Raw genomic sequence first — 13109 nt, 5'->3', positions numbered from 1 at the left:
GGAGCCCTAAAAATGCTTTTTTTTTTTTATTAGATTTTTGTGACTTTTGAATGTCCAGTATATAGAATAAAGAATTTTTAAAGTATTTATTCAAATAAAGATGGTAGAGACTAACTGGACCGTGCTAACCAGCCAAACCTTGACCTCCTGTTCATAACAGTGAGCGTCTAACTGCATGCATAGATGCATTTTTTCCATGCACCGTCACTACAGTTACCAAAAAAATACTGCATGCATCATGCATCGTCAGGTAACGTGACAGTGACCTTTTTTTTGTTTCTAAATGATTATTAAGTGTTCATCTTCCCATTATACTCATTCGTAAGTGGTGCTCTTGGTTATGTTATGCTAAATGGTAATTTGTGTTGACAAGTGGCGCGTGAGTTCAGACCTTTTATTTCAGCGCTACGGTTGGGTGTCTGATAGAGCCCCCTAATTTACTGAATTTACATAAGTTGATTGAACATAATGAGCAGCGTGTTTCTCATTCATTAGCTGCAAAAACGGGCACATCCTGTGTTGTTTGGCAGAGATTGCGCGCCGGTAACTCGTGGAACGAGTCTTGCGATTTAGTGTTGTGATGTTTACTGCTTGAGGGCTTCCTGCTTTCATCATAATTTAACTGTAAATAATTCATAACCATTAATTTGCTTGTCTTGTGTTGTAGTTTTTCTTCTTTTTGAAGTGTTAACGTGCACGTAACTTGAATAAAATTCGTAGCACTTTTCTAATTTGTGCTTGTTAATAAGTGCGTGTGGGTATCCTGCAGTGATTTTATTTTACTGCTCCATTATGCAATCCGTACTGAACGCACGTGAACTCTGCAATAAACAATAAATTTAAGACAATAAAATGACTCGAGCACAAACGACTCGTCCTCCGTAGATTAGATGGTGCGCTTATCTGATCGTGTATGTAAAATGAAACTAATGGTAAAAAGAATATAAAAAAATTATCAAATAAATCATAAAAAAAAATGACAAAAAATTATGATTACAATTTTTGCATTTATTTTTTGTTATATTTTAGAAATATTTAAAAAATATATGTAATGCATCTATTATTTTAATTAATTTGAAATTATTTGAAATTATTAAATTTTAAATGAATGAAATTACTAAATTTATTTTATCTTTTTAAATTATTTGTTTTTGTTATTTATTTATATAATCTTTTTAAAACTTATTATATATTTAATATCTTAATTATTAATGTCTGGAAAAAGTTTGTAAAAAAAATTAAATGTTATTTAAACATCTACTCTTATAAGAATTTTCTTTGAACTTCATTTTTTTTCTCCTCAACTTTTCTTGACACATTTTTCTGAATCTTATTTAAGTGTTAATTAGCTCAGCAAGATTCTCCTCAAACTGTCGCTCAATCATGACAAAAGTTGACCTGAAAAGAAAACTGACTGTAGATGAAGACCTTTGCAATGTGTGCAAAGTGCATTGTGTGCAGTGTGTTGCATTATGAATTGCATTCTGGCAAATTTTGTGGCACAGCAATGCATAAAATCATGCTTGCATAGTTCATATTCACATACTTGCTTCATACATGTTTCAAAGCACAAAAAGCAGCTTTCATAAGGAAAATACAACCCTAATTCTGGAAATGTTGGGACGTTTTTTTAAATTTGAATAAAATGAAAAATAAAAGACTTTCAAATTACATGAGCCAATATTTTATTCACAATAGAATATACAGTCATGAAAAAAAAAAATTCACAAAAATCTAACCTTTCATTGGATAATAAGAATTTAAAATGGGGGGAAATATCATTATGAAATAAATGTTTTTCTCTAATACACATTGGCCACAATTAACGGCACCCTTTTATTCAATCCTTTTTGAAACCTCCATTTGTCAGTTTAACAGCTCTAAATTTTCTCCTATAATGCCTGATGAGGTTAGAGAACACCTGACAAGAGATCAGAGACCATTCCTTCATCCAGAATCACTCCAGATCCTTCAGATTCACAGCTCCATGATGGTGCTTCTTCTCTTCAGTTCACCTCACTCATTTTCTACAGGGTTCAGTTCAGAGGACTGGAATGGCCAGCAGAAGCTTGGTTTTGTGCTCAGTGACCCAGTTTTGTGTTGTTTTTGAGGTTTGTGTTTGGATTATTGTCCGGTTGGAAGATCCAAACATGGCCCATTATAAGATTTCTAACAGAGTCAGTCACTTATTGATTTTTTTATCTGTTGGTATTTGATAGAATCCATGATGCCATGTGTCTAAACAAGATGTCCAGGACCTCCAGCAGAAATATAGGCCCACAACATCAAAAATACAGCAGTATATTTCATTGTACACATGGGGTACTTTTTATCCCTGTCTTCACCAAACCCATCTAATGTGTTTGCCACTAAAAAGCTCTTTTTTTTTTGTTTCGTCTGACCATAGAAGCCAGTCCCATTTGAAGTTCCAGTCGTGTCTGATATCTGAATATGCTGGAGGTTGTTTTTGGATGAGCTAGGAGAATTTTTCTTGAAACCCTCCCAAGCAACATGTGCTGATGTAGGTGCTGTTTGACAATTTTGTTTAAAGGTTTTCTGACCCCGAGACCCAACTATTTTCTGCAATTCTCCAGCTGTGGTCCTTGGAGAGTCTTTAGCCACTGAAACTCTCCTTCTCACCCTGCATTAGGACGATATAGACACACGTCCTCTTCCAGGCAGTTTCGTAACATTTTATCTTGATTGGAAATTCTTAATTATTGCCCTGATGGTGGAAATAGGAATAGTCACTGCTCTAACTCTTGGCAACAAAAGGCTGAAAAAGCAAGACATTTTGAAAAGATTCTGCTGGGAGAACATCTAGCAACTAATTAAGTTAATTGCCATTAGGTCTGTAACATGATTAGCTATAAAAGGGATGCCTTAGAGAGGCATAGTCTCTCAGAAGTAAAGATGGGCAGAGGCTCTCCAATCTGTGAAAGAGTGTGTAAAAATATTGTGGAATACTTTAAAAACAACGTTCCTCAATGTCAAATTGCAAAGGCTTTGCAAATCTCATCATCTACAGTGTAGAATATCATCAAAAGATTCAGAGAAACTGGAGAAATCTATGTGTGTAAGGGACAAGGCCGAATACCTTTGTTGTATGCCCGTGGTCTTTGGGTCGTCAGACAACACTGCATCACTCATCGGCATGATTCTTTCATTGAGATTACTAAATGGGCCCAGGAATACTTCCAGAAACCACTGTCGGTAAACACAATCTGCCGTGCCATCTGCAGATGCCAACTAAAGCTCTATCATGCAAAAAGGAAGCCATATGTGAACGAGGTCCAGAAGCGCCGTCGTGTCCTGTCGGCCAAGGCATATTTAACTGTTTTTGGACCGTTTCAAAGTGGAAAAGTGTTCTATGGTCAGACGAGTCCAAATTTGACGTTTCTTGTTGGAAATCACGGACGCCGTGTCCTCTGGGCTAAAGAGGAGAGAGACCTTCCAGCATGTTATCAGCATTCAGTTTAAAAGTCAGCATCTCTGATGGTATGGGGGTGCATAAGTGCGGTATGGGCAGCTTGCATGTTTTGGAAGGCACTATGAATGCTGAAAGGTATATAAAGGTTTTAGAGCAACATATACTCCCCTCCAGACGACGTCTATTTCAGCAGGACAATGCAAAACCACATACTGCAGCTATTACAACAGCATGGCTTCGTAGTAGAGGAGTCCAGGTGCTGAATTGGCCTGCCTGCAGTCCAGGGGCCTCATGCATAAAACTCTCAGTAGATTTCATCATAAAACGTACGTACGCACAAAAGCTAGATTTTGCGTCCACACAAGTTTTCAGATTTATAAAAGCATGCGTATGCCAGAACATGCGCAAAAATCCCTTTAAGTCTCAGTCAGGGGAAAATTGTGCGTATGTGCATCTCCTCCCAGAAATCACCATATGTGACCCGTTCTGGCGAAATGAGTCGGAAGTCACACGGGCTAATTTTGAGCTATAGACAAAAGAAGTGAACAATTTCAGTTTTGGTCGAATTTGAGGTTTTCACAAAAATGAGTTAATTAAGCCCTCTTCTAGCGATCCCGATGCTCCAAATAGTAAATAAACATCTAAAATTATCTTTATTTGTACGTTTTCTGAGAGGAGTACCTTTTTCTCTGCACACTTCTGGACGAATGCTGCTGCTTATCAACCCAAGTTGTAATTTGTTGCAAAGCGCAGCATTCCAGCTTTGTTAATATTCTTATCGAATTCTCGATGACATGAGTCCAAACCAGTGAAATATGATTTTCAAACCCATGCTGATGGCGATTGTGCTGACTGACATTTGCCAAGAATAAGTGAGCGCCCGATCTCCCTTATAAAGTACATTATTGCGAAATATGTATTGGCGAGATTCACGTCATAATCTGTTATGACTGACATGAACGTTTAGTTAATAGTTGGGGGAAAATCTGATGTGTAACATTATATTTGATCCATGCATTACAGTAGGTCTTAATATAGATCTGTCTCAATGTTACATGAAAAGAAAAGACGGAATCACTCGCTGCTCTTGATTAAATACTGTTTATTTGCATCTTTGTTCTTGTTTTTAATAACAATGATAAAATAAAAATAGCTATATTGTGATTAATAATATAGTAATTATTACTAAGAAAAGAATTGGAGGAATATATGCAACGTTGCTTGGTGATTCTATTGCCTTCAAACGGCTGTAGCTCGGTCATTTTTTATCTGATTGCAACAAGTGAAAAAATAACTAATTTTTAAGTAATAAGTTTTCAGAATGGGCTCTTGAACCCCTCACTGAGTTCAGTGTATTGTAGATCACAAAACTCGTCTTACAGGATATCAGTGATGGCTGGGTGTTTAATCTGTGGATGTAGCGCTAACTCATGTTGTTCTGCAGGAGTCGTTTTTCCACTGGACCTTTGGCGTGATAGAGGCCGACTGCTACGGCGCCATCGACGTCAACTCCAAGAAATCCATCCTGTTTGTTCCCAAGCTGCCGGAGAGCTACGCCACATGGATGGGCGAGTGAGTGATGCGTTCAGACTCTCATTTTCTCAGATTCTCTCTGACTTTCATGCTCACTGACGTCTGCTGATATGATTGCTTTGAAATTCTCTGGAGTCAGCAAACGTTTTATTTTTAATGCTCTTTATAGTTTCCCTGGATTTTCAGTTTCCTTCCTAGACCCTCAGTGATTTTATTTCACAAATTGAATAGGTTTGTAAATTACAAAGGAACATTCCTGGCTTAATAAGTGGCAAGATGAAAACCACTATTTTCTGTTTCAAACTTTCACATAGCATATTTAGGTTATAATAACATTAAAAATTCAAATCCAGATTTTGATTTTCAAAGATTTATTATAACCCCCCCCCCACCCCAAAATGCAATAAATCCATTGAGTCAATATAAAAGTTATTTTTTCATATTGAAAATATTGAAAATACACAATACATTCAATCAGTCTTTGCCATGTTATATTCATTTAGTTGAGTAGTGCTATACACTGTAGGCTATATAACAAAAACATTAATGGCATTAATAAAAACACACTGACAAGCTACGCGATATCGCGTTCATAATCGAATGCGATTCATCTGCAATTATGAACGCGATATTGCTCCATCTGAAAACACGTGATGAAGATCACAGAACCGGCTTTACTGATGAGATGCGCACGACTGTTTACAATGCGTGGAATGGTGCGCTGTTATTGGTTGAGTGGATTTATCGCATTCTGCAGAGAAAGGAGGCTGGTGTTTGTCGCGGTTTGGAAAAAAAGGGAGAAAACATGACAGAATAGCACGACAAATATTGCATTTTGCATAAAATTAAAAATAGGCTTTTCAATACCGACCAGATACAATACTGATTTTTTTTAAATGGCGTTTATCGCGTTTTGGAACCAAACTCTTCATATAGGAGAAATATTTGAAAAAAAGTAATGGTTGACCTATATAGTAAATATTTATATCATTATTATATATAATTATATACTAATTATTTATTTTACAAAATATAGCACATTTATATTTTACATAATATATTCTTATATGATTACAATTATAAAATAATAATTTTTATATTTTTAATGTTTATATATTAAATTTATTTATATACACATCCTTTACCTGTCCACATTGCATTGTAATATTAACAGGAGAATCCTCTCTCAATCCTCCTCATAACGTGAGAACAGGTAGGCATGGAATTGAGCTCTGAAAGATGTTGGGACGTGTAAAAGCCTTGCAGTTATGATGTGCTATTGAAGCAGGCAGAGCTGTAAAGAGATCCGCTTTGAAACGGACGGTACAGTCAGAGTTTGCTGTCGCACTTTGAAATCAGCCTGCGTTTAAATCTTCCTTTCAGAGGTGCTGCAGTAAATTCTCTTCCTTTTCATGCTGCAGCACTGCTGGATAAGTCTTTTTAATCTAATACATATGGCTGTGGTTTCCTCACTTCATCAGATGAGTTTGCTGCTGAATGGTTCGGGGGTCAGCGGCTCGTTTTGTGCTTGTTTTTGTGGCTGCTGTGATCAGTGACCCGACATTCAATTTTTGGTGTTTTTCTTGACATTACAGTGTTTCTGTGTGTCATGATGTGCAATATTTAAGGCCCTTTGATCATGGAATCAGTCAAAAAAAAAAAATTATTTACTCTATAACATGGAATGTCACGGACATTTACATAATTAGTGGTATTTGGTCACTATTATTCAAGCTTATGCTGGAGCTGGTCAAACCGTGACCGTAAATATTAAACTTCGGCATGTAACCCCATCCTTCAGCGTTTGTGCTGCAGAAATGAATGATTCCTCAGTTCATGCTGATCTCAGCAAGTGTTTTTCAGTGGCCTTGGTTCCAGACGTATTTATCACATTCATTTTCTCCATAGGGATTTTAAAAATTCATCAATAAAGAGTTCTAAGCCTTGAACCAAACCAACCAACTAGAGATGAATCATTATACATTGTGATTTAAACACTCAGTTTTTCATAATTGTCTAAAGGGGAATGAATGAACTACGTTGTGAATGACTTAAAGTTATTGAATCAGCCATAAAATACAGACTATTAAGTCAAGTCATTGGTTGTAAGTTTAACAATGATAATAAGTTTATTGTAAATTATTCAAATATAAGCTTCGAACTTGTTGTGATTTCTGCTCAATTCGGCTTAGCTTTGTTTATCTCTCTTCAGGATTATGTTTTCTTAAAATGAGTTTCAAACGTCTTTGTAGTTTGTACTAAAGCTTGAATTGTGTATTATATCTCTCTCTAATCTTTATGCACTAACATTTAAAAGTTTGAGGTTGGTAAGATTTTTTAAATGTTTTTTAAAGAAGTCTCTTCTGCTCACCAAGGCGGCATTTAATTGATCAAAAATACGGTTATATTGTGAAATATTATTACAATTTCAAGTAACTGTCTTCTTTGTGAATATACACTCACTGGCCACTTTATTAGGTACACCTTGCTAGTACCGGGTTGGACCCCCTTTTGCCTTCAGAACTGCTTTAATTCTTCATGGCTTAGATTCAACAAGGTGTTGGAAACATTCCTCAGAGATTGTGGTCCATATTAATATGATAGCATCACGCAGTTGCTGCAGATTTGTCGGCTGCACATCCATGATACGAATCTGCCGTTCCTCCACATCCCAAAGGTGCTCTATTGGATTGAGATCTGGTGACTGTGGAGGCCATTTGAGTAAAGTCAACTCATTGCCATGTTCAAGAAACCAGTCTGAGATGATTTGAAGAAACCAGTCTGAGATGATTTGAGCTTTGTGACATGGTGCATTATCCTGCTGGAAGTAGCCATCAGAAGATATGGGTACACTGTAGTCATAAAGGGATGGACATGGTCAGCAACAATACTCAGGTAGGCTGTGGCGTTTAAACGATGCTCAATTGGTACTAAGGGGCCCAAAGTGTGCCAAGAAAATATCCCCCACACCATTACACCACCACCACCAGCCTGAACCGTTGAGACAAGGCAGGATGGATCCATGCTTTCATGTTCTTTACGCCAAATTCTGACCCTCATCAGGAGACTCATCAGACCAGGCAACGTTTTTCCAATCTTCTTTTGTCCAATTTTGGTGATCCTGTGTGAATTGTAGCCTCTGTTTCCTGTTCTTAGCTGACAGGAGCGGCACCGGTGTGGTCTTCTGCTGCTGTAGCCCATCTGCTTCAGAGTTTGACGTGTTGTGCGTTCAGAGATGGTTTTCTGCATACCTTGGTTGTAACGAGTGGTTATTTGAGTTACTGTTGCCTTTCTATCATCTCTAACCAGTCTGCCCATTCTCCTCTGACCTCTGACATCAACAAGGCATTTTCGTCACACAACTGCCGCTCTCTGGATATTTTCTCTTTTTCGGACCATTCTCTGTAAACCCTAGAGATGGTTGTGTGTGAAAATCCCAGTAGATCAGCAGTTTTTGAAATACTCAGACCAGCCCGTCTGGCACCACAACCATTCCACGTTCAAAGTCACTTAAATCCCCTTTCTTCCCCATTCTGATGCTCGGTTTGAACTTCAGCAAGTCGTCTTCACCACATCTAGATGCCTAAATGTATTGAGTTGCTGCCATGTGATTGGCTGATTAGCAATTTGTGTTACCAAGCAATTGAACAGGTGTACCTAATAAAGTGGCCGGTGAGTGTTTATTAAAATTTTATTTATTCCTGTGATCAAAGTTGAATTTTCAGCATCATTACTCCAGTCTTCAGTATCACAGGATTCTTCAGAAAACATTGTAATATGCTAATATCATTCTAATATCTAATATAATAACATATCTAATAAACATTTCTGATTATTATCAATGTTGAAAACAGTTGTGCTGCTTCATATTTTTTTCTGAATCGAAAATTCAAAAGAACAGCATTTATTTGAAATAGAAATCTTTTTTGTAATATTATAAATGACTTTTGATCAATTTAATGCATTCTTACTGAATAAAAATATTTATTTTTAATTACTGACCCCAAACATTTGACTGTTAATAAATCTGTTAATCTGCGGCGATAATGAATGGGTTATTAGCATAATTAATTTCTGGAAACCTTGTGTTGGGAACCCAAATATGACTTTCTGTCAGCAAAGGGCAAAACTGAGTGTGCTTGCAAACTTTACATTCATGTTTCTATATTGGTAAAGCTCTCAAAGTTATTGATGTGCTATTTGAAAATGAAGTTGGAGTGCGTTTGCATGAATACTTCCAAGAACCACAAACACTCGACATCAAGAGTCCATCTACTTGATTATCTGAGCACTGCAGAAACCATTGGCAGAATCAAGACAGAAGTCCAGTCTTTGTCCAACATGCAGACTATCAGTTTTTAATGCATTTAAAATCGTGTCAGAGCAAAATGGCTGTCATAAAAATGGGAACAAATTTAGTTTGATCATGTAATAACAAGAAGGATCTAAATAAAATCGGTCCACTCCATGGGAAGTTCTCATTAAAGCTCTTTCTGTCTGTCTGTCTCGACAGGATCTACCCGCGGGAACACTTCAAGGAGAAATACGCTGTCAATGAGGTGCATTACACCACTGACGTGAGTACGGTTTCACTTTAACACACTGCATTTACTAGCATGCAGCTTGTTCATTTGCACTCATTAGGTTTGTCTTATATTGGCTTATATAATGCAAATGAGTTTAAAATATATCTCGTGAAAATCCAACTCCTTGAGCTGCTTTATAGCTGCGTTTTGTTTTTGGTGACTTTATGTCATTGAAAGTGTTTGTGTTCAGATGTGACAGAATTTTATTATTTATATTAAAAGATTATTATTTTTATTCTTTTATATTTTATATTTTCAGTACCATATATGTATATGGACTAGGGCTGTTGATAGATTAAAATTTAGAATTTAATTACACACATTAATCGCACATCAGATTTGGCTAAGAATTTACCAACAAAAGCCATTATTGTGTTACATGAGATAGATTCAAGAATTTTATTCGTCACATATATGATTATATAGAGAATATATAACCAGCAGTAAAATGTAAGACGGGTCCGCTCCATGGACAGTGCAATTATTATAGAATACAAACACAAAGAAAATGTACATAAATATAGGTATGGAAAATAAATTCTGTATAAAATATAAAAGAATAAAATAAAATGTGTAGGACAGTGTACTGTAGACTTATTAAATATTAAGATGAGCAGGAATGCTATCTTAATATTTAAGATGCTATCAGATGCTACAAAAAATAGTTTCAGATTTTTTTATTCATATGGAAATATGAAATAGTTTTTTAATAAAATGATACTCTAAATAAGAAAATAAAACTGCCTGTAGGTGCAGTAAATGTCTTAATGAATAAGTGATTGAGTCATTCATTCATTTGATTCCTTCGAACGCTGATTCATTCAGGAGTAAATGACTCTCTTTATGAATGGGTCATTGGATCACGCAATTTTTTTTCAAACTCATTTCATTAAAAAATTGTCATGCTTTGAGTTTTTTTCGTTGGAATTTTGTATATTATGCAGTATATTCTCTGTAACTTGGCTCTTGGTTTGCTCGTTCATACAATTTTCTGTACTCACTCTAGTTTACATTTACATTTATTCATTTAGCTGACGCTTTTATCCAAAGCGACTTACAATTGCTATATATGTCAGAGGTCGCACGCCTCTGGAGCAACTAGGGGTTAAGTGTCTTGCTCAGGGACACATTGGTGTCTCACAGTGGATTCGACCCGGGTCTCTCACACCAAAGGCATGTGTCTTATCCACTGCGCCATCACCACCCGTCGTTTTTTCTGTCGTTTTTCTGAAACTACAAATTTTATCTCATTGCAGTGCATTGTGGGATTGCGTTATTTGTGAAGCACTGCCTTAGAATTTCGCCAGAATTTTGCATTTAATAAGAATTTCGCAGCCTTTTGTAAAGTCCTGAAGGACTAAAATACTGTCTAGAAAGCTCACTTGGAAGTAGAGTGCTTGACGAGCAAACAGAAATAAAAAACATCTATGAGGCCTTTAAAACAGTGAATTATTCTTCATGTAAGCAAGACTGATTTCCACATGTGGAGGACTGACCCATGGCTACAGGCGCTGATATGCCAGCTAACAACATACAATTACGCTTAAACTGCTGCGTCTTAACATGCGGCGTGTGTCTGATACCGCTGCAGAAAAATAATTAGCTTCCGAGTCTGCAGGGATCTAAAGTGCTATATGCTCTCATTTCATTATTTCTGATGATCTACTTATTGCCTTTAGGATTTTAAAATGTGAATTTCCTATAATAGTTTTCACTAAAGTGCAAAATCAAGCACATTGACCAACAGCACACTGTTCTCACTCTCTCTTTAGACATGAATACTACTGATGTATTTTGACCAGGCTGAATAAAATGCCAATATTTGTCCATTTTATAATTATTGCATTGGCTGGTAACTAACATTCTAATGAACTTGTGTTATCCAAATTTCATACCTTAAGATTTAAATACTTGCTTACATTAAATCAGTACCGGAATTTTATATATATATATACACACACATTTATATATTACTTATATTACATAAAGTATATGTATCTGTGTGTGTATACATTAGTGCCGTCAAACGATTAATCACATCCAAAATAAAAGTATTTGTTTACATAATATATGTGTGTGTACTGTGTATATTTATGTATATATAAATACAAACACAAACACATGCATTTATATATTTAAGAAAAATGTTATGTTTATATATTAAATATATTTATATATAATATAAAATGTAAGAATATAAATGTATAAACTTAAATATTAAATATTTTCAAAATAAATACCGTAGGTGTGTGTATTTATTTGTATACTGTGTATATATATTATACACAGTATATAAAGTAAACTGCTTTTATTTTGGATGCGATTAATCGTTTGACAGCACTAGTGTATATATATATAACTTTATTTCAGCATTCTTGACATTTTTAGTTTTCATTTAGTTTAAGTACTAAATCAGTGTAACTTAAACTAAAAGTAAAAACAACACAAAACGTTTTCATTACTTGAGTTAAAATAAACTAACTGAAATACAATATATAAAAATCTTAAACTTATTTTATTTAATCCTATTTTATTTAAACATTTCTTACTTGTTTTTTAGTTTGTTATATATTGTTTCGACACCCGTTCTATTAAAATAGGCCAGAGCTGCAATGCATGCTCATCCCAAGTAGATCAGAATGACATGACCAGCATAAAAAGATGCAGATAAAAGATTTTATGCATAGTTTTGTCTAAATTACCTTTATTTTAAATTGCAGTGATTGTGCTTCAGTGTCAGAAGGTCAGAATATCTCAAACTGAAGTTGACGCTGTAATTGCAGCTGATTCAAAAGCTATTTAAAAAGGTAATTTAATGATAATAGTCTATATATAATGTTCCTATTAGGGTTGTGCATGTTGATGTAGACGTGTCAGACAGACATTGCATCATGCCTCATTGTTTTTTTGCAGCTCACGTCATGAGCGCTGTGCTCGTGTGACGAGTGTGACTTCAGATGCATAACAAGGTGTTTTTTGTGTTTTCATTGCTCGTTTTTCATGCTACTGCACAAATGCATCGCAGTTCCTCCTCTTTGTGTGCGTGAGCGTTAATGACCTTCTCCTGAGGTTCCTCTCAGCGCTGCTTAAACAGATCATTTGAGAAGACAAACAGAGCAGCTGGGAGCAGAAAACAGAGGGAGATATCTGTAATCTTACAAAACAAATGAAATCTCCAAGGCAAATACACAAACAGGCATGTTTAATCCCGAGCGCTAACTGACCCTGAGACGGGACTGAGACGCGCTGAGTGACTTTGACATTCAGGAACGTCACCGTCTTCAGCTGTTGCCCTCAGCTGCTAGATAATGTACGCAAGAATGACTTTGAGAGTCTCCGACTGTGGAAATGTCTTTGCATTTGTTGAATTTATGTAAACTAAGCCGCATGATGCTGTCGTGGTTGGTTTGTGCTGTGAAAATGAGCTTGACATGGTGCATCTGATAAAAAGTTCAGTTTATTCAGTCATTCAGATGTTGATATCCCATTGATTAGTGTGTGTTTGTTTGTTTCATCGTTTAAAACTAAAAACAAAAGCACAAAATTAATTAATTGAAAAT

At 35.8% G+C, this 13109-nt stretch overlaps 1 protein-coding gene across 2 annotated transcripts in view; it reads left to right on the top strand.

Annotated features, from left to right (window-relative positions):
- LOC306888027 (xaa-Pro dipeptidase-like) overlaps window positions 1–13109 on the top strand; it is a 75928-nt gene that overhangs the window by 5697 nt on the left and 57122 nt on the right. For both annotated transcript variants that reach the window (XM_079446121.1, XM_079446122.1), the window contains exons 3-4: window positions 4875–5002; window positions 9477–9540. In XM_079446121.1, coding sequence (XP_079302247.1) covers window positions 4875–5002; window positions 9477–9540 — 192 coding nt within the window. The remainder of the gene's footprint in view (window positions 1–4874; window positions 5003–9476; window positions 9541–13109) is intronic.

Source organism: Barbus barbus, assembly GCF_936440315.1.
Source record: "Barbus barbus genome assembly, chromosome: 22".
NCBI lineage: Eukaryota > Metazoa > Chordata > Actinopteri > Cypriniformes > Cyprinidae > Barbus > Barbus barbus.
This window is presented reverse-complemented; position numbering and strand designations above follow the sequence as displayed.